Here is a 23,743-nt window from a genome sequence, read left to right on the forward strand (position 1 = left end):
ATCTTGATACAGGTCCACCAAACAACATTTCAAGTCAAATATCTAAGCTGAAGCTTTCTCCCATTCAGAAAACATTTGTTTTATTTTCTGTTTTTACTATGTGTACATAATGAGAATCATGCCCCCGGGCAGGGCCAGTTTTGACACCAGGGGAAAAATTTGAATAACTTTGGTAGAGGACCTATAGATGATATTATATAGCAAACATGAAAGCTCTATGCCTTGTACCTTCAGACAAAAATATTTTTTATTTTTTTACTAGATATACATAATGTAAATCAATGACCCCCGGGGCAGAACCAATATTGACCCCAAGGCTAAAATTTGAACAATCTTGGTAGAGGTTCACTTCGCAAAGTCTCATGCCATATATTTAAACTCTAGCCTTTGTCAATTCAGAGAAGAAGATTTTTCAAGTTTTTACTTTATACATATAAGGAAATCTAGCACCTCTGGGGCAGGGCAATTTCAACACTAGGGGCATAATTAAAACAACTTTAGTAGAGGACCCAAAGATGATATTATATACCAAATATCAAAGCTTTAAGCCTTGTACCTTCAGATAAGAAGATTTTTTAATTTTTTACTCTATGTTCATAGTGAAAATCAATGACCCCTAGGGGTGGGGCCAATTTTGACCCCAGGGCTATAATTTGAACAATCTTGCTAGAGCTTCACTACACAATGTTTCATGCAAAATATCTTACCTCTAGCATTTGTCAATTACTAGAAGATTTTTTTTAAAGTTTTAACATATCAGGATAACCAATGACCCCCGGGGCGGGGCCGATTTTGACCCCAGGGCTATAATTTGAACAATCTGGGTAGAGGTCTACCAGACAATGCCTTATGCAAAATATCTAAGCTCTAGCCCTTTTGGGTCTTTACAAGAAGGTATTTTAAGTTATTACTATATGTACATACAGTGAAAATCAATGACCCCCGGGGCGGGCCAATTTTGACCCCAGGGCTATAATTTGAACAATCTTGGTAGAGGTCTACCAGACAATGCCTTATGCAAAATATCTAAGCTCTAGCCCTTTTGGGTCTTTACAAGAAGGTATTTTAAGTTTTTACTATATGTACATACAGTGAAAATCAATGACCCCCGGGGCGTGGCCCATTTTGACCCCAGGGCTATAATTTGAACAATCTTGGTAGAGGTCTACCAGACAATGCCTTATGCAAAATATCTAAGCTCTAGGCCTTTTGGGTCTTTACAAGAAGGTATTTTTAGTTTTTTACTATATGTACATATAGTGAAAATCAATGACCCCTGGGGCGGGGCCGATTTTGACCCAGGGCTATAATTTGAACAATCTTGGTAGAGGTCTACCAGACAATGCCTTATGCAAAATATCTAAGCTCTAGGCCTTTTGGGTCTTTACAAGAAGATTTTTTAAATTTATTCTTATAATTTCTTTCGGTTGCCATGGCAACCAGATTTCTGCATGGAATGAAATTCTTTGAACAACTTTGGAAGCCCTTCACCCAAGGATCAATCCTGGCAAGTTTGGTTTAAATTGGACAAGTGGTTTTTCACAAGAAGATTTTTTAAGTTCACTATATAATCTATATAACACACACACACACAAACAAACACACACACAGGTGAATCGCTATATGCCACCGCATCGCAGATGCTGCGGTGGCATAATAAAGTACATGATAAGTATATTATACAAAAACAAACTCAATAATTCCAATACTGGGAGATTTGTTATAAAAAAATTGCTTACTGTCTTTCATAACGGATGATTTGATGGCATCCAAAATAGTTTGTTCATTTCCTACTATCATTCTCTTATCAAGATAACAAGTATAACAAAAACTTTAAATTTCTACAATTATCATATATGTGTATTGTCATTTTGATAAGAAAGTCAGCAAGATCTAACTTATTCTGCTCATAATTATACCATGCCTTACATTAAGTCTTAACTCCAAGTATGTACAGTTATGAGCACTTGTCTATTCAAAACAAATCTCAGCAATTAAACATTTTATAAAGAATTTATAAAATGTCTCATTTTAAACCAGGAAGTTAAATTTATTTCAATGAAAAAATTTATTCCCATATTATACACAGTCAATTATACACTATAATTATGTCACTCTTTTCTTTGATAACTACATGTATATAATCCAGTTTTAACAGAGAATAAAGAAAATGAAGGACAGAAAAATATTTTAGTGTAAGCTATAACTGGTTACACAAGATTGTAATCAAGAGGTTCAATATCTCCTATATTTATCAATGTGTAAATACTATAATCAATGTAAACAAGTAGGACTATCATGTACTGGATAAAATGTTCATGTTTTTCACAATTCTCTAAGATGTGCTAACCTTCAGTACTGTAGGGACAAAATCAATAAATACAATGTATCTGTTTGTTTTAACTGCCAACATATCAATTCTTAAATAAGAGTTAAAGACACAGACATATATATATGTATATATTGTTCCTTTCTATCCATCTATTGTACATATTGTTAAATTGAAACTAAAGATACAAAATGCTGAATTGGCAATTTTGATATGCACGATATTGTTTACAGTCTAACCCTAGTTTGACAGTACATGTATATAGTTGAGTAGTAATCATCAATCACTATTATTCAGATTTAGATTATTCAAACCCATTAATCATTTGAAGTCAAATTGTAGTCCCTGGTTCCTTGAATAATTAAGGTTGAACTGTATCTTGTTTATCAAACAAGTATCATGATATCCTAGTTAGAGCCCCGAGTTCATGATTTGTACAAGGAAGAAAGAATGTTTGCATTGTGTTTCTATAAACTATTAGAAATAATGTTCATAAAACATATTATCCATCTTGCATAGAATGTTATACAAATGTAAACACATTTTTGGATAGAAGTGACTCAGAAGTCAGAAGGCTGCCATCTAACTGACTTTCCTGGATATTATGATAATAGTTCAAACTAAGTCAGAGATGATACTGTATTATTCTCCGAAAGTATTTGCAACAAATTATCAAGGTGCATAAATTCACATGATTACATAAATTCAAATAAGTTTCAAGTGAATACCTTGAAAACAATTTAACAAAGGGCCATTTAATATTCAGACAAAATTTATGTCAGATTTACTGACCTTAGACAGTGGCACAAAATTTAAGGGCTTGAAGTTACATGTACAAGGAAATATCACTAGTGGGTGATGAGGCATGATTTTGTACAAGAAGTTGCACATTACCTTTAGTTATAAATCTGATGTGTTATATTGTAGACATAAAAGCTGACATGAGTAGGATAGCCAAACTATTCCTTGAAAAGTCAAGCTAAAAATGCATTCTGACCAAATGCTACTGATCTGACACAATAGCCATTAATAGTGCACTTAAGGTGAGTTTCAAACAACAACATTATTATGTGTCCATCATGTTCAGATATATCACAATTAAGTTGTATCTTATTATAGCAACAAGTGCAAGATAACACAGATCTATGAGCAGAGGTGCAGCTTTTTGTGTTTTACTTTCTTGTCATTTTCTTATAAAAAAATATGCCTATTCTGGCAATCCTCTGTTTCATATTTTCTCTTATTTTCTCTTTTTCTAATCATATATAGTAATGAAAGTTGCCTCACCTATTCTTCAAAGTATCTTCAGAAAAATTAATAGATGTTTTACCCTTTATAAGCAGAACTTATTGAGTATTTCATTATGTTGACTTTGTATCTGGTATATCTGATAGTGATAGTCTACTGTTATATACATACAACAAACAAGCTTAATAAGAGCCTCTGTCTCCAGTTATTTTAACATAATATGTAAAGATATATATATATATATATATAGAGGAAGGTAAAACAAATTGACCCCAGACATGCCAGAGATAACTACCTTCTTCCTTAAGCAATAATGTTACCAAGGACAAGTTTACTTTATAAAGAAATATAATGTGTTAGTGAACTTAAGTCATGGTAATCAAAACAGCCAACTGTTTTATTTCAAATACAGGGGTTTTATTATCTGTTTATCATTATAAAATAATCCCACTACTGAATTAGAACATGAGAGATTGTCTGGATTAATATCCTGGTCCAACTATATAAAAAGTAGACGTTATACTTCAATGCTTTGATGTAACTGGTAGATAAATTGAATCTTTTTGTGAGGATATAAATCTATACAAGCCAAACAATTTTAAGTAAATAAATGGAAAGGTAGAGCTGAGATTGTTGCTACAGTTTTCATAGATTATTGGTTATCTGTAGAGGTTATGGTAAAGAAGAAACAAGAGCTGTTAGCCTGTAAGTAGGCCAACATGCTCGACTATTCCCAATGCTCAAGCCTGGATATTATAGAAATTTTCTAAGTTCAAAAAGAGTCATAATTCTGCCAAAATCCATGTTAAAGTTAGGGTCTTGGACAGAGATCTTCTTTATGCTCTTAAGTATTTTCAACTCATTCCCTTTAGTAGTTTTGGAGATACCAACTCGCATGCAAAAAATTAACCAAAGTGTCTGAGTGATTTCAATAACTCTCCTTATTCTTCAAAAAGTCGGGGGAAATAAACAAATCATTCCATTTTGTGCAATGTCTCAGTCGTCAACTACATAAAAACCAGAAAATGATATCTCACTCCCATAAATGCAGATTTTTTGTGGGGTATAAAAAGATCAAGATGCAAGTTTTCAATCTAATTCTTGAGATCTGCATGCAATAAACCCCATTTGAAATGTTAAAGTTTTTGAAAGACCATTATTATAAATATACCCAGTAAGAGATTATATTTGTCAATCATTTTAAATACATACATGTATAAAGTTTCAGTTTTAAATGTTGCTAAGGGAGTATTATATGTTTCAAATCAGAATTTTTGTATATATGAAATGAGAATGACCCTGGGTCAGAAATTCAGACTCATGAAACGTGTTATAATAAATGCTGCAAAATTTCAATATTTCCAGTATAAGACTATTACATAGGATTTTTACAGATTTGGAGAGTTTTCAATACATACCAAACTGAATTCATGAGTATTATGAAAAGAAAGTACAAAAGGCTATAAATATAAAGGACTCACCAATTAGTTCATGATCAAAAGAAGTCTGTAAAGACATCTCATTCTTGGCAGTTGTTGACCTATTCTTCGCCGAGCCTTGTCTTGTACGAGTTTGCTTTTCAGATTTTGGCTGTGACTGAGGATAGACATTTTCTGGCAAAATAGTCTGACCCTTTAGCCCTGTAGCTGGATTCTGATTGGTTTTCTTTTGTGAGTCACGAAGATTATTATTGATATAATGAGTTGATTTCTTGTGAGCAGCTGATGAGCACCATGCTGCATAGGAAGGTTTTCCATTATTCAGTATAGTAGGTCCACTATCTTCATCGGCAAGCTTTGACTGTCCTCTTCGCTTGTTGGTATCTTTTGTCTGTGACTGAAATATTCTACGGGCATCAAAGAAAGGTTTTTCCTCTTTAGATGATTTTACATTTTCTTTATCCAGACCTTTTTCTTTTTCCTTGTTACTTATCTTCTCAAAACTGGTTGGTTCATCACTACTGTTGCAGTAACTATTACATGTTTTGTTCAGGTGAATCTCTTCAATTCCACTAGTGCCACTACTGAGACTACTTGTACTGTTTTTACGAGTTATAACTGGAATGCCGTCTAAACCAGCACTTGATTCTTCTTTCTCATTCTTCTTGATTTCCACATCTCCAAAATCATCTAGACCATATTTTGAATCTGGTGACACTGTTGTTCTGCACATGTCATCTGGGACACTGTTATTCCTACCCCTTATTGGTCTTGGAACAAATTTTTTATTTCCCTTAAATGACCTTGATGTGGAATTTTCCAATGATCTTCTTTTCCCTGTCTCAGGATCATCTCTTTCCTTAGTAGAACTTTGACTAGTTTTCAATGTTTTCGCAACTTCAGCAAAGCTTGGTTTCGTATTGCCTTGCTGATCAACCTCTCTAGGTGGAGGTGTGGCAGAAGGTGAACTGTTTAAAACATCTGATGTTCCAAATGGATCATAAGAAGGGTATCCAGAACCCAACTTTTTCAAAGCTTCAGCATAAATATCATAACCATCTTGACTTGTCTGGCTGAATTCAAGGGGATTCTGCATTGAAGACATGTTTCCATCTTGCATTGGGTTAAGTACTGGGTTTGGTGAACTAAGAGCTTCGAGGAGAGACTGGGCAACTGGTGTAGAAGCAAGTTTATCTGTATCATTAGTCATATTAGCATCAAAATTTGGATTATTCTTGCCCATTGCCTGCATTACATTGTTTAAATTGGAGTAATAGTTTGGATGATTAAGATCTAGATTCTGTCCAGCAGATGGTGTGTTAGGAGGAGTTACAAAACTGTCCCATCCAAAGGAAGCTGCATCTCCTGGAGAAGGTGGGATGCCACTAAATTGTGTCCAAGGTGCATATCCAGGATATGTTGAGGAGGGAACATTTGGCTCTGCCATGGGTTGGAAAATGCCAAAGTCTGCATCCTGAGTATGAAACTGACCTTCAGGACGAAGAGATTTTTTATCACCCATGACCACAAGCTTCTGATTGGAACTGCAATACACAAAGTTTAAACATAGTATTATTGCTGTTATATTATAAATAAGTCATACATCTGAGAACAACTTCACGTTAAGATTATCATTTCTATACAAAATCAAATTTTGATGATTTTCATCAAAATCTGCTTAGCAGTTAAGAAGAAAATATCATTTACAGCTTATTTCTATTTCAAGCTTTATAATATCTGCTTATATTGACCCAAATTGAATCTAATAATACCATTATCTTTTAAACCACAAGGCCCCTCTCTGCTCCACAAACAGATCTCATACTTTTCCCCAATACTTTTGGAGGGCATTTGAAAACATACTGTAAGGACCAAATTAAGACCTTAAATTGGCCTTAAAAAAAGGACTGAAATACAAGTAGTTTACAGTAGAGCTGTCACTGATTCAGTGCAAAGCATATCAACGATATATTGATATGGGATGAAAAATATCAACAATTCACAAATATTTCGTTAATTACCTATAACTTATTGTCTGTCATTCACTTTTATACATGTTTAAATGATTTCAGTTTATAAAAACAGGTTCTATTCAGTGCCCATTGCATGATTTTTTTCCAGACCATTCTTTGTCATCATTTCTATGAATATATTTCCACTTTATAACAGCATAATGTTAGACATGGATAACTGCTTCTGTATATGTTTTCAGTGAATTTTCATCTGGACATTATGAAAATTCACTGATTATGGTATAATTTACGCAAACCCAGAAATCGTCAACGCACCAATGGTGTATCTGTTTTAACCTATAGCTCCGCCCAGAAACACTTACTCCTTCACTGAAAATTATACCATAGTCTGGGTATGGTATAATTTACGGTTATTGGAAATTATACTTAGAAGAATTTTACATAAGAAGCGCTGAAGAGCTATAGGTTAATTTCTGCGTAAACTTGTGTATTTACTTTATTTTTTGTATGGAATTATTCGTATGAAATGATATTCAATTATTTTCTTATAAAGAAATAACTGTTTTATTTCAATTTAATTTAAAAAAAGGCCGAAAACATCTAGTTCGCTATTACACTCCATTAGGTGAATTCCCCAGAGCTATGTACAGAAAGTACCGGAAAACGGTGTTTAGCTAGGTTTTCGAATTCGTGAATTGATTTAGGGAAAAATTATCCCTAAAATTGCTGATTTGGGAAGTAAAAAAGCTGGTTTAAGTTCAGATTTTTGGGAAAACTGCATGATTTTTAAGAAAATTTCAATTGGGAAGAGGCCTTTTTTCGGAGTCTGTTATACAAGTAGTAAAATCACTGAATTAATAAGTCAAAATTTTCGATTTTTTGAAATGTGTATCGATTATTGATGGACAGGACAAAAAATAATAAAAATATCAATAATACATCAATTGTCTAACTTCCTATCGATAACACCTCTAGTTTACAGGTGCAAAGCCAAATGTCATAATTCTATGAAAAAGCTTTGTAAAGGAAAACCCTAACTTGTTTCCCAATCTGACTAAAGTTCAGATCTACTTATTTCTTACATGTAGATCAGATTACCATTGTATATGTTTGTATATGTTTCGCCTTCATTGTAATTCACATTTCCTGAGAAACCTATTTTAAGCAATGCAATCAAACTGTTCTTTACAGATAGGCGTTATACCAAGTATCAAAATATTGTTGTCTGTTGAAGTAAAACATATTTTTCTTTTTTGTTAGAAAAAAATGTTTGAATTAACTTGAAACAAATAAACTCTGGAAATAATAGACTCAATTTGTATCGGGTAAGATTGTTTTGCCAATTTACCTGCTGGCTATATGGACCAATGCCATGCAAGTTCTCAAAGGTGTAAAAATTTCCTAATCAGTACTGGTTTTCCAGCGGTTCAAATTAGAATCACTTTCAAAATTTTAAAAGCTTCCCGATGATTGGCTTGTTTGAAAGATCACTAGGTGACAACCTACTGATGATCGTCAGATTCTAATGCGTAGCATTATCTAGGAGCTTATTATAATAAAAAACCATGTGATATCAGCTGAAACCACACCCCCCCTGTCCCCTTTGAAAGCCCAAGGATGGGTGATAAGTCTGTCCCTATTCTGCCAGGGCAATAAGGACAGTAGTTTTTTTAGGCAATAAACCATCTTGGGTGACAATTTTTAGCAGAGATTTTACCTACTATTCTCCAGGGAGGAGCAAAAAGAAGGGAACAAGAAGTCAATGTCTGTGCCATTTAGTGTTGTCCCGATTGTCTCTGAAAATCGATAACTAATCGGACCACCCCATAATCGGCAACAATCGATAGTCCTTTTTAAAAATCGATTATTTTAATGTTCTACCACCGCTGAATTGCCTATGGCGTAACTTATTTACATGCAGTCATAAAGAAGTTTCTCGACTGAATCTCTTTAATTCCAGACAATTTTAAAGTATTTTTTGTATTCAAAACCTATTTAACATGGTTAATACTACTTTAGAAAATTATAGTGTGTAGTAACATAACATTATAAACTTATATATCTACTGTAGTTAAATTAGTGATCTACAATACTACTCATTGATATTTTGACCTGTTGACTAGTACTAATATTGACTGCCATAAAGTTGTATTTTACAAAAATTGACTGTCACAAAGAAGTATTAGGTATTTGTGTTGTTTTTTTTTAATTCAAAGAGCAAATCATGCTAAAGAAAAAAGGGCCATTACAATTGCGAAACTCGATGGTACTATCGGCAGACAATCGATTGTGGTGGTCCGATTATCGATAGTGATTTTTGAGTCCGATACCCAACACTAGTGCCATTCCACAGGGCTAGATGTGCCATGGTTTCAAATTACATTTACAAATGCATAAAAAGAAAATGGGAAAGATAGCAAAAGTGACATTCATCATGTAGCTACTTTGTTTCATATAATCTACATAAAATTATGTCACAATTTCAGACATGAATATATAAATATTAGTTCAAGAAATGTCTATGTCACAAAAAGTTGGTTCAGGGTGGACAGTTTCTTTAAATTTTCTGGAGACTGCAGTCACAGAAGCGAGAATCCAGAAAAAAATCCGTGTAAGAAATACAGTAAACATTATTTCCAAGCGATCTGCCGATGTGAAATTGTCTTAAATGACAAAACAATTGATCCATATATTAACTACGTTTTTACATAAACTTTTATACCTAATAATTATCAAATTTTGACCATTTTCGTGCGAGTGTTGTTTCCCTATGTGCTTAGATTCAGTCACGTGACTGGAACCGTGAATAAGCGAGACTTAAAATCGAAAGTAGAAATTAAAAGACGGTACCTTAAAAGACGGAAAAACACTTGGTTGAATGGCACTAAATATGTTTCTTCTTTAATAAAGGTTACTTTAACAGTACGGCACCAATACCGAAAAAAATACGGAAGAATGAACGAAATTTACACGGAATGATTCATTCCTATCAAAGAAATAATGTTTCAGTAGATATACCATAATATTCATGTGTCATAAAACTAATAGAATTAGGTAGGCCTAGGTATAGTGGACTTGTTAATCTATAATAAATAAATAAAAAAAACGTAACAAAAATTGAATACTGTACTGTAGAGCTACTGTTTCATTATTTTTTTTTAATATAAATTTAAACAAACAAAAGTTTTAATAAACCATTACGATATATACCATTTTAAAATACAATGCTCGTATCTTTTAAAGTCACAATAAATTTATTTTTCAAATTTCATAAATGTGCTATTTAATTCATGTCCAGTTTTATCAAGTAAATATTAAATACTGAAGATGGTTATTTCCGATGTATTTTCTCTAAATGTTACATGTAATGGTGCACATGCTAATTCTTAGGATTCGGTAAGTTATTTTGGATTAACCATTTACCAGAGTCTTGCTTTTAGTTTCATGATAATATCAGGCATTCAAAGACTAATTCTAGACTAGAAAATTGACTTCTTATCTTTCCATACTAAAAAGCTTTTGGTCATGACTATTATCCGATGTCAATTCGATTATTCTTTAACTGAGTGGCTTTATTTTGCATCACAATCTCTCAAAAAAAAATTACAGATCTCACGAAACAAACTGATATGATTTGTAATGTATGATGGTGATAGGGCTCATAATGGTACAGACCAATTTTCTTTTGTCAAATGGTTACCAGTTGAAAACAGTGTAGACTTTAAAACTCATTTTAATGTCATATGTTCAAATTTATTCAGGTGATGTACCTGCTTATTTGAGTAAATATTTCTTGTGAATGAACAATTCATTCCAGCAATTTCTGTTCACAATTATAGCACTAGCTTTAGGGTCTCTAATGAGCAGTTAAATATGTCTTTTCCTTAGAGTGGTCACTAGTAAAAAATCATTCATTTATTAAGGTTATACTTTCTATTTATAAAGGTTGTACTTTGAGGAATTAGGTTCCTTAAAGTATAAAATATTTTAAGTCCTTTGGTGTTTAAGGTCACGATAAAATACACTTTACAGCTCAGTTCAGGTAAAATATGATAAACAAGATCAATGAACGCAACCCCATATGATCCAGCAACAAGAACCAGTGGCAAGGAGCCCAGGCGGACCCCAAACAAAAACAGGACAGGGCAAAGACAGAGCACGGACAGGTTAATCACTAAATGATAAATAATCTGTAACTGATTAGGAATTCAAAGAATTGAATAATAGGCCCACAAAGGGGAAGGGGACAGGAGACCGGGGGGACGGGGGGGGGGTTAATCAAAGAAATAAAAAACTAGTGGTAATGGGGAAGATACTTACCGTAGACGAGAAAACAACAAGGGACACAAGCAAAAGTGTCACAAAAACAGTATGAAACAACATAGACATACATCTGAGGAACACATAGGGGCGCCGCCTTGGAACGGTCATCTGCATAATATTGACTGTTGGGGAGTTTAAACCGGTTAATGGTGCCCCAAACCTCGCTCTTAGCCCCACCATGTTCCTATAAACGAGACAGTATAAATAAAATGAATCCCCGCCAAGTGAAATACTAACAGTTGTCACGGTTACAAAAGGTTAAATAAGTAAAACACTAAAATGATCATGTAGAAACATATAAAAGTAAACCCAATGACCATAACAAAAGTACTCAATGTCCTAAAGGAAGACAGAGCAACAAGAAAATCACCTACAAGGGCCCGACGAAGCAAGGCAGAAGACGAACATTAAGACAATTCAGCCCCAAAAGGGCTTTAAGAACTATCCATCATAGAGTCTCCCACTTGGTCCGTCAGATAGCCTGTTTATAAACTCATGGGCCTATTATAAGTTAGACAATATATCGAGTATTCTTCTCCTTTCTGTCAAAAAGAGTGATCTTTAAGTATTAATTCGGACTTTTTCAAGATATTGACTTTTATTGAAAGACAAAAATATGCTCTTTATATTATTGATAACTCATTAAAAAGCCTGAAAGTCCTCGAGGCGTTTGTTCATTCTATCGACCATGATGGAAATACTAAAATCCGTTACCATACTATTGGGAAATTATGCAAATAATATGAAGCATAATTAGTTTAAGCGATAAAATAATATACATGTATTGTGAATAATTTTGATTTTACTGTTATAAACATTTTGTCTAGTCTTCAAAGTATAGCACACTGGCTTAAACACGACTTGGAAAATGTCACAAAATCGATGTTCGTTTACTGCTAAGCAGAGTTTAATGGATCGCTGCGGATAAGAACAGGATGCTAAACTGCCGCACATACATGTACTGTACATATCCTGTCCACGGATTGCGAAACCATCTGCCTTGTGAATTCCAAACGTTCCATAGAACGACTTTTAACATTGCAAAGCTTCACCCAATATATCAGGAGAGTAAGTTTTTTTAAATACATGTACAAAGATATAGTGGTCATCACCACAGAGAGTGCATTTCCGAGGATCTGCAAAATCAAGACAGCAAAATCGTCAGACGACTCGGGTAATGTGTTGTTATAAGACGATTAGAAAACAGTTAAAGTCAGAAGATTGAGAAGGTAACACAAAGCACATCACGTCTAATATCGATATCAACATAACAGGTATGCGACTGTTTAACATATGAAAATATGGCCTTCTTTCGATTTCTAGAACAAAAATCACGTGGTCCCATTTTTCCATATCAAATATCTTAGTTTCTTTTATAACTTTGACGTTTTGAAGAGACCATTCTCGTTTTTCTAAGATGCTGTGATCTTGAGGTCTCCAATCGGCGTTCAAGTTCACAAGTCGAAAAAATGACCAAGAACGAGTTCATGAATGTAAATCATTTGAACATGTTTGTTTGTCAAGTGGAAATTTCTTGAGAAACAGTTTATAAATCTCACCCCAGATCGTTACGCGACCTTTACGGTTAACCGTGCCATTCCATTCATTTTCACCGAATCAAATATCGTCCCAAATGTGTTTTGTAGGGCAATATCAGGAACCCAGATATTTTCATTTCACCGAATCAACTATCGTTCGAAATGTGTCTTGTAGGGCAATATCAGGAACCCAGATATTTTCTGTTGGTACTGTAATTGATTCCGAACAATCAAAGCGTTGCAGAACAAACACAAGAAATTCATCTCTTAACTGAATATCTACAACTCCAAGAACGGATATCATCTGCTGTTGTATTTCTTTTATCTACGCCATGAATTGAATAAACAACCAAATTTAGAATTACATTTACCTCTTTTGTTACATCTTTGTTTGGAGGTGCGTCTTTATTGTGGCCATTGAACATATTCATGTATGTTCGTTGCATCTAATTTTACTTCTACAGAAAATAATGCAAACATCCATGATATAACATCACGAAGCATTTCGACTACATTATATACGTAATCTAACGAAAACGCGCTATATAGTTTTATGACATTCTTCAAATACTTAAAATTAATAAAGTAAGTTTAGCAAAGCAAGTACACTTTTAACTGCTCAGTAACAAGACTTGTGTAAGACATTAATGGATAGGACATTAAAACAAAATAAGAATAGACTAGGAATAGTTAAAAGTGCCATGCCTCACAAGATTTTCATCAAACCTAATGAGATGATAAACATCACCGGCTTCATCGACAAGAAGATCGATTACAAGCCAACTGCAGCAATTATACAGGAAGCAAGCGACACAACTTTACCTGATTTCATAGATGTTGAACCAAGTGTTATCAACTATTACTATCGAAATTCAAGAGAAGTAATCGTTACACTCTCCAATTTGACCACCAACACTGTTACCATTCCACCAAGATCGACGATATGTGAATTACATCCAGTCACAATTACAGATGAAGTTATAGAAATAGTAGAAGAAGAGGAGTTAGAGAAGAAAAGAAAGAAAATAGTTACAGACTTGAACATAGATCAAGATAACATTCTCGACAAGCCACAAAAAGAGAAGCTTCGAGATTTACTGATGAAGCATAGAGACATATTCAGCACAAGCGATACAGATATAGGACAATGCAACAGGATCAAGCATAGGATCCTACTCCCTTCAGACAGAGACATCGAAGGATTCCACCCTCTATGGTAGATGAAGTAAGGGCTCACATAGAACACCTGTTGTCCTGCGGAGTGATACGACCATCCAAATCCCCTTTTGCATCACCAATAGTCTTAGTGAGAAAGAAAAATGGAAAGATCAGACTATGCGTAGATTATCGCAAGCTCAATGACAAGTAGAGATGGAAGAATCACATAAAGAGCGGACAAGTTTCACAGTTAGACCATTAGGATTCTACGAATATAATAAGATGCCTTTCGGACTTACTAATAGTCCAGCAACAATCAATGTCTCATGGAGGGTTGTTTAGGGGATATGAACTTGAAAACTTGTATAATTTACCTGGATGACTTGATAGTTTACAGTAACACATTTGACGAACACCTTGTAAGATTGGACCAAATATTGACTAGAGTGAAGGAGTGTGATCTGAAGCTTGCACCATAGAAGTGTTTCGTTTTCAAGGAAAGAGTTAACTTTCTTGGACATGTTGTTAGCAAGGATGGTATAGAGACAGACCCTTCTAAGATTGAAAAGGTACGAAATTGGCCATCACCATCAACACCAAAGGAATTACATTCTTTTTTTAGCCTTTGCTGGATATTACATGGGGTTCATTAAAGACTTCGCAAAAATAACACGTCCTCTAGCGGAACTAATCCCATATCCATCTACAAAGAAAGGTCCAAGACAAAAAGAAAACACCAAGGAATAGAACTGGACAGAACACTAGCAAGAGATTTTTGATAAGTTGAATGTTATCCTGTCATCTCCGCCAATACTCGCCTACCCTGACTTCGACAAGCCGTTCGAACTACATACAGACGCTTCGATCCTAGGTCTTGGTGCGATTCTTTACCAAAAAGATGGAAATCATAAGCGTGTGGTTGCTTATGCCAGCCGTTCACTATCTAAATCAGAAAGGAAGTATTCTGCATTCAAGCTCGAATTCTTAGCTTCTTTCAAGTTGGCAATTACGGACAATGTCAGATGTTACCTAGCAGGAAAACATTTCAAATGCTTTACCGATAACAACCCCTTGACACACATTCGTACGTCTCCGAAATTAGACGCAACAGGACAGCGATGGGCTGCAGCCTTAGGAGAGTTCGATTTCGAACTTTTTTACCGTCCTGGTACTAGTAATGTAGATGAAGATGCTCTAAGTCGATATCCCTATCAAAAGGATGATGATGATGGAGAAGAGAGAATCAAGATGGATACAGAGGTGGTTAGGACAATTTGTAGTGCACTGATGACATCGCAGCCATTAATTGATGCTTTACCAGCAATGAATCTGAACATTGTTGAAATAACAGAAGATCCCGGAACATCAATGGCTCAAATTATTGTGATGAGGGAGATCAGGCGTAAACAGATGGAAGATCCAATTATTAGTAAATGGAGAATTGCAGTGATAGATGGAGATGGACAAGTGATTGAAAAGACATTTACCAAAGAATACCAGATAATGAAGAGGAATTTCAAGAGTTTTAGGATGAAGAGAAGTATTTTGTTTAGAGAAATAGAAGATAATGAGGAAAAGATTGAACAATTGGTAGTTCCTGAATGCTATAAACAAGACATTTTAAAAGGCATGCACACAGACATTGGCCATCCTGGTATAGAAAGAACTACAAGACTAATTCGTCAGCGATTCTTTTGGCCAGGAAGGACTTCATGTATAGAGAACTGGGTAAAGCAATGTGACAGAAGAAAGTCAGCCACTAACATCCGTGCACCTTTAGTCAACATCAATACAACATACCCCTTGGAATCAGTATGCTTTGATTTCTTATCATTGGAAACAGCAAAGGGAGGCTATTCAAACATGCTTGTCATCACTGATCATTTCAGAAATTCGCAGTAGCAGTACCAACAAGAAATCAGACGGCCAAGACTACATCAGAAGCATTCTTTACCAACTTCGTCGTTAAATATGGTATTCCAACTCGTCTTCACTCTGACTATGCAGCTTACTTTGAAAAAAATCTGGAAACAAAGTGATTGAAAGTGATTTAATTAAAGAACTATGTCAACTGATGAATATCAAGAAATCGCATACCACAGTTTACCACTCACAGGGAAATTCGGGTCCGGAACGATTCAATAGAACGTTGCTTAGCATGTTGGGGACGCTTGAAAACTGACAGAAACGAGATTGGAAGAAGTACATTGATCCATTAGTCTTCGTCTACAATTGCACCCCACACGAATCGTCAAAAGTCTCGCCCTTTGAGCTGATGTTTTTGAGAAAGCCAAAACTCCCAATAGACGCCATGTTTGAATAAGCTGGAGTAGAAAGAAGTACAAGTGAAAACATAAAAGACCTAAGAGAAAGAATTAAGAAAACTAGAAAAATAGTGGAGACTTGTGTTGGAAAATCGAAGACGAAACAGAAGTATTATTATGACAAGAATGTTAGAGGTGTGAAATTAAACAAAGGAGATCAAGTTTTAGAAAAGATTCTATCTAGAGGACAGGGAAAACATAAACTAGCTGACAAGTATGAAAAAGAATTGTTTACTGTAAAGAGCCAGCCAATCCAAGACATACCAGTATATGAAGTTGAAGGAAATGAAACTGGAAAGATCAGGAAGCTACATCGAAACCATTTATATTTGGTGGATTACCAGATAAGTGACAAAATGGAAGATGATGAGAAGAATGGTAATGATGATGAGAAAGATGATAATGATGATGAAGAAGTTGAGATTATTGAGGAAGAAGAAAGAATGGATGCATCCAGAGTGATAGAAGGTGACGTCACCAGAGAGAGAGCTCAGACGATGATGAAGGCATGTTACTTGCCCCATAGAAATTAGTACACGGGGACGCCCGTGAGCCTGATATTCAGAATCTAGAGGAAACAGAAGTGGAAGATGTGAAAGAGCAACAGAGCATTGGTGTTTCACAGACCATTGATAAGAGTACAGAGGTTGAACAAGAAGGTAGACATGATGTAGCAACAGAAGATGTAGTATGTATAGAAGAACATGTAGAGAATTTAGACGATAAAGACGTAACGATACATACAACAACACGAGACACCACAGAAAATACGGTAGAAGAAGATAACATTGAGGACACAGTAGAAGAGTTGTGGTTGTCAGACCAAAAGTGAAGAACATTGCCCAAAGAACCAACCCGACGTTCAGAGCGACACAGAAAGACAAGTGAGGAATATGACGAATATGTCATGTTTGGAATGCAGAGAAGAGCATTTGACAGGAAGCTTCATGCTCTTCGTGCTATCACATTTTCTGGAGTCCTCGACAACGTAGATGAAGATATTGCAAAGAAGGTTATACATGTCATCCTGAAGTAGACTCACTTTTATGTTATATTGTTGAACAATAAAGTGTATTTTATCATGTTTTTAATCTATTTCATAAAATGATATAACCTTTTATCTATTTAGGTTAACAGCGAGGACGCAATTTTGGAAAGAGGGGAGGAAAAGTAAGAAATGTTCATTTTGACTGTATTTAGATATGTCTCTTTTTACAGGTGTGACTATATTTAGATATGTCTCTATTTTATTACAGGTTTGTCTGTATTCACATATGTGAGTTTATTATGTTACATGCTTCAAATGTATTTTGTTAATCATAATAAAGTGGTACTATAGTCAAATAACTGTTTATCGTTTTTTCTCATAAAGGTTTATTGTGCATGTTTGAAAATCGCGTGTTTTTAAAAAAACAAAAACTTATAGATGTATAAGAATATATATCGAGAATACCGCTTGTTGTCTTACACAATGAACGATTTATTTACAAAAGATATAAAAGTAAAATCATATATTGTACGAAACAATAAATCATTAATATACTAAAGGTATAAATGCTTATCTGTTGATAGTATTGTAGGGGTAGAGAAGTTGTTAGTATTAGATGTAGTAGCGTCATTGTAGTGACGTTATACCTAATGCTGACTTGACCACAAGATTATTTAAAGTATGACTATTAATATATTCATTGAAATCATTTATAGACATACATGTATGATATCTTAATCTTTATTTATTGCAATATGTTATAATAGTTATTGCTTACTTAGAGGGCTTTAAAATATACACAGAATAGAACGAAATCTGACTTTGTTGTATCGGAACCTTTCTATCTACTGCTGGCTGGGGCCAGTATGGTTGGCCAATATTATCTACATATATGGGTTGGAGCCCACCTGGTCACATTTATTGAAGTTGTTATCAAATTATTGGGTTTTTTTAATATAAGTATATTATATTAATCATAATTTTTTGTTAAGTCATATTCATTATTGAATTAAACTGATGTCTTTTTTATTTGATGAGTTATTGATTTCAGTTTATATCTCCAGTGGTAATTGTATAAAACGAATTAGTGTTTGAAATTATTTTTTGTCCAATCGGATTGCAGTATTTCAAATGAATCGTAACACTAGTAAATCGACTGTTTATTAAAATAATTTCAAACACAAAGCCGGTTAAAGTTTATTAGTACGTAATTGCAATATGATATTGGTCGTGCAGCTGCGCCGCGCCTGACCATTTTAATTTTGTAAATACGTACTTTATACTAAAACATCGGTTGAATTAACTGACTCTTAATTGGAAATGATTTTATTCTTATTATTGCCAAACATGTGAAACTTTCCACAATTTGATTTCCAAGAGTACAGTACTGAATATTTTTATACACTCATACAGATTTATAGTCAGTGAAAATTGATATATTATACATAATACTCTGTATTATTTTCACTGATGTAGCATACAACCAGCACGAATTACTCAAAGGGGTTTTGTACTATCGAAGTATACACAAGTTTATTTTTATGTTTCTTGGTTCCATGGGTTGGATTTTTTCTACATAATTAAAGTTAATCATTACTTCACCTTATTTCATGTTAAAGAACCATTTACCTGTATATCGTATTTGCTAATGACAATGCATTAGTTTCTACAAAATCTAGTAATTCTAATGCTAAACCAATACTGTATCTAATGGCAATACATAAAATATAATAAGTAAATAAGTGCCTCAAACCTCCCATACAATATTAAATTGACTACTATTCTACAATATCTTAGCTTAGTTAAGTTATTGCACTAAAATACACGTTTAGCACAGTTATACGTGCATAAAATGTAAAGCTTTTTATATTGAATATCGTCACAAGAACATGAAAAGCACCACAATTTTCTGCATATGTCGTTGCTTTTGCGTGAATAAATACATATGACTGATTGAAGAGACCAATAGTTATGTAACAATTATGAATATTGTTAAGGGTTATTAAAGTGGACGGGGAAAAGTAAATGTGTTGTTCATGTAATTTCATTATTTACAAATGGTAATATTTTGTTATAATTGAAATATAATTGAAATAATATATAGAATTTTTATTTAAATTATATTTTATTGTTAACAATTTTCAATAGAGAGAAATAAGAACCCCTAGAGAAAGCCCAACACGGCAAAATTGAAAATGTTGAAGGCTCGGTTTGATTGGGCCTGTTCATGGCCGATACTAGTAAGTGCAAGTTACCGTCCACGCCCCCTAGCACCATATGACAAATAACAAATGAACAGATGAGAGGAGCCCTTGTTTTAAGTATCATTTTGCATTAATACTAGTTAATTATTTCAGCAAAAATTAAAACCGAAACTTTATTGAAATCCAAATCTTTTAATGAATAAAAAGACTTTGTCCCAGATAGTCGATAGACAATCATTTTCATGGAATGAAATAATTCTCCTCACTGATGTTTAAAATTGAATAATTTTCTTTGTCTCCCTCTCTCTTTTTTCCTTAAATTTTCATAAAAGATTTTGACTTGTAAATTGTTTTTGAAATTCTGCACACTTTCTTTTTTTGCAGAATCGAATCGTTTGATATTAATTATCGCAGCATTTCATCTGTCAAACTGTCATACTGTAAACATAGCAAACATCTGGGGAGTTTCATATTATTCACGTATACAAAGACTTCGTTATCAGTGACTAGATCGACGGTTTTTCTCAGTAGACATCTTTTTTCCGAAGTTCAATTCAATTAAAGAGTTACGTGATCAACGTTAAAATGATTGTTCTCTATATTATATGATGTATTTACTTTATCATAAAGTCACACGTTACAGACTCAAACAAATTCTATCGAAGCTATTATAATCTCTGGTATTCAACATGAAGCATATTTATGATAATCTTTAGTAACATTTATCGGGATAGCGTTCATTGAATGTTGCTCTCCCTCGTTGATAAAAAGTATCCTTCATTTGTACTTTGATTCAGCAGATAATTATATTAATATAAGTGACTACGAGTCAATATTTACTTTCCACTTTTCAACTTTTAAATGGATATGACATTGTTGCTTTGTTTCAGAAAAAAATGATATTACATGTATTTGACGGAGAATTTAATATTTCAGGTGGTGAAGTCCCCAATGAATTTGCCTTTCTGAGTGACATATTACATTTTGTAACTTGCTTATGTATAATTCATAAATGTCAGTCTCATATATAAATTAGTACGTACTATGCCATCGATTTATCGGGATAGCGTTCATTGAATATTGCTCTCCCTCGTTGATAAAGAGTATCCTTCATTTGTACTTGATTCAGCAGATAATTATATTGATATAAGTGACTAGAGTCAATATTTACTTTCCACTTTTCAACTTTAAAATGGATATGACATTGTTGCTTTGTTTCAGAAAATAATTGATATAACATGTATTTGACGGAGAATTTAATATTTCAGATAGTGAAGCCCACAATCCATTTGCCTTTCACATATTAACTTGCTTATGTATATTTCATAAAAGCCAGTCTCATATAAAAACGTACGTAATATTCAAGGGACAAGGCGTGAACTAGAGACACTTGGTTCAAACGGGCGAAATGGTTGCAAACTTGACAAAATGGCTACCAAGTCATGAATATATATATCGTCCAGTCTCTTGTTGATCTTTGTTCTATTTTTTTACAGAAAATGTTACAGGCTCGGTTTGATTGAGCCATCCACGCCCCCTAGCGCCGGCTTAAGTAGAATAGCATAGAATAGTCAATTTGTTTCGTATATCAGCAGCCCCTTATTTATTTTCATATTGGGCTTCAACACATGTGAAAATAGATATTCACTCACTATTAACCTACTCTTGATCTCGCACTGATACGAAAAATATCCCTTTTTACGTATTATTACTTATTTTTGGCAGCCTATTGAATCGTGTTGTAGAGGAAAGATATGGTTAATATACAACAGACGAAATTTTCAGTGATTTCTTTTCTGATCAATCGTTTCTTAGCATTTAAGTAATTAACTTTGACGGATTAATTAATCCAAACGCATTAATCTTGATAGTTTTTCTTTTATTTTCCAGAAGTAAATACTGTAAAATCATTATTATTCGTGGGGCACGAATTTTCGTGGTTTTCGTGGGTAGGTCAATCCACGAATTTAAGATCCCACGAACTTTTATCCCAACAAATACTACAAACATGCGTCGGCTCTTTTCCGGCCGATATTTCGTGAAATGGATGTATATACATACAGATAATCAGGTTAGTGACATATTAAATCCGTTTACAATATTTAAGAAACTTGAAAGAAAACTCGATTATATGTCCTCAATTTACTGTCACAAATGTCGCATATACGTACTTGATCGTTGTAGTCATTGTGTCAACAAGAATACTTGACATAATCGAGTAAATATGTGAACCCAGGCAGTGCAACAATTAGCGCTAATAAAAATTGTCAGTTTGCTCTTATTTATTAAAAAAAAAATCTTTGATATTAATGTCGTAAGTACACAAAATTATAAAAAAAATACGAGCGCTAAAACAGATTTATTGTACATTCTTTTGCCGTTTTAAATGATCCAGTTTATATGAATTTTAATCTGTATTTGTGCGAATGCTATTCCGTCAACATCAAAGACGCCACCGACTTTAACAAGATCCACACATACTCGTGTTATTTACCGAGATTAATTTATATGCATGTAAATTTACACAGTCGCTGTGACGTTGCGTGTAGTTACTGTCAAATATGTTAAGACCAATTCAGGGTGTAAACTTTTAAACTCACCTGTCAGTTGTTGTATAAATTATGCGATGTTTACATCGGCGAATTACAGGGGCACACTGTGTCCAATGGAGGTGCATATCATGTCACATAAATGTGTTAATTGCAGTCAATTATCGGCAGTAACTGTGCTATATAATTTATGCCCATAGAATTTATGCCCAGAGGCAAGGATTAAATTTATTGACAAGTAAAAATATGTACATGTTGTAAGTAAAAATGTTCGGCGATTAAGTTTAAGATTATTTTGCATTAGGTTACTGAATTTTTTTTTACAAGAAAACGAAAATCCACGAATTTAAGAACCCACGAAAATGCCTTTTTTGATAAATCCACGAAATTTCATGCCCACGAATTTAAGTGAATTCGCAGTATTCAGTTCTTACCTACTTTTCATGAAACTTTAAATTTATAAATTTAAATCAAATTAAAGTTATTGATACAAAATGCACTTTTCTTACATTTAAATTCCCACCAGAATCTACAAAATTTCAATACTTCCACTTGAAATTAAGATGTTGATATACTAGTATTTGATTATTATTGCGCTAAATAGAAATCAAAGTGCTGCAGCACTGAATGCGACGAACATGCAACCGGAGAGACCTGAAGGCTTTTTTTAGAAAAAAAAACACAAAAGGTGTAACAGAGAAAATTTGTTCCATACAAGTTCGAGATTTGTAGAGCAATATATTTTATCTGGTATAATTCAGAATTTCTACTTTCAAGCAGAACAAGTCCAAATTTTTAAATACAGAATGAAATTTATGCCTTAAAACTCTGGTCAAACTTGTAAATCAGTGTCCTGTCCTTATCGATTTATTCCAAGAAATGATATGTAAAAAGAAAAAAACTGTCAACGAAATATTTCTAAAATAAAACCATGCAAATAAACTTCAAGCATAATACATAATACATGTGAGAATGTTTATTAAAATTGCTTAATGTTATATCATAGTGGGCATATTATATAGACAATAAAATATAAGTCATTTGTATTTTTATTGCTCTTGGATATGTCTCATTAAAAATATTTTTGGTTAAAATCATCAGCAATTAATGGTGTCTTTTTTTAGAATTTATTTTTCATTTACAAGGTTAAGATGTAGAGGCCAGAGCACATCGTTTTTATTTTAATTTAAATGTCACTTAAGCACTACAGTGTTTAGTTGTCCCTTTCAATTTCACACTAAATTCCATTTTCAACTTGATTGCTTCTTACAATTGTATAGAATTTCTGAAAGTATTGCATGTAAACAAAGTAAGTATCCGCTGGTTTATTACATGTATAATGTGTACTCCCTAATCGCTTGTCCGAAAGTCAGCACAGGTGATGCAGAATCTATTTTTAGAATAGTGTTGGCTATTATAATCTCATAGCAGGTTAACTCATATCGTGACCTAGAAAATTATGTAAACAAAACACAAGAATCGGAAGTAGAACTGATATTATAACTTCCTTCAAGAAAGATTACCATGAAAGACTACACGGTGGTAAAGTGTTGATCCCATGCATTTTCAAAAATAGATATTTATAATACTAACCATTGTACTGTAGTCTAATTTATTAATAACTGCTGCATATTCAGCTAAACCACCCGCGGTATGAGTCATGGAAAGAG

At 33.7% G+C, this 23,743-nt stretch overlaps 1 protein-coding gene across 1 annotated transcript in view; it reads right to left on the minus strand.

The window, feature by feature from the left end:
- The window catches only part of LOC132714336 (dnaJ homolog dnj-5-like), a 28,126-nt gene extending 18,302 nt beyond the window's left edge, over positions 1 to 9,824 (minus strand). Inside the window, exons 1-2 of the mRNA XM_060697178.1 lie at positions 9,712 to 9,824; positions 5,059 to 6,560 (exon numbers count right to left, since the gene is read on the minus strand). Coding sequence (XP_060553161.1) covers positions 5,059 to 6,538 — 1,480 coding nt within the window. The 5' untranslated portion in view covers positions 6,539 to 6,560; positions 9,712 to 9,824. The remainder of the gene's footprint in view (positions 1 to 5,058; positions 6,561 to 9,711) is intronic.
- Positions 9,825 to 23,743: the final 13,919 nt, after the last annotated feature.

Source organism: Ruditapes philippinarum, unplaced genomic scaffold, assembly GCF_026571515.1.
Source record: "Ruditapes philippinarum isolate M1 unplaced genomic scaffold, ASM2657151v2 ctg2827_1_1_1_1, whole genome shotgun sequence".
NCBI classification, from domain to species: domain Eukaryota; kingdom Metazoa; phylum Mollusca; class Bivalvia; order Venerida; family Veneridae; genus Ruditapes; species Ruditapes philippinarum.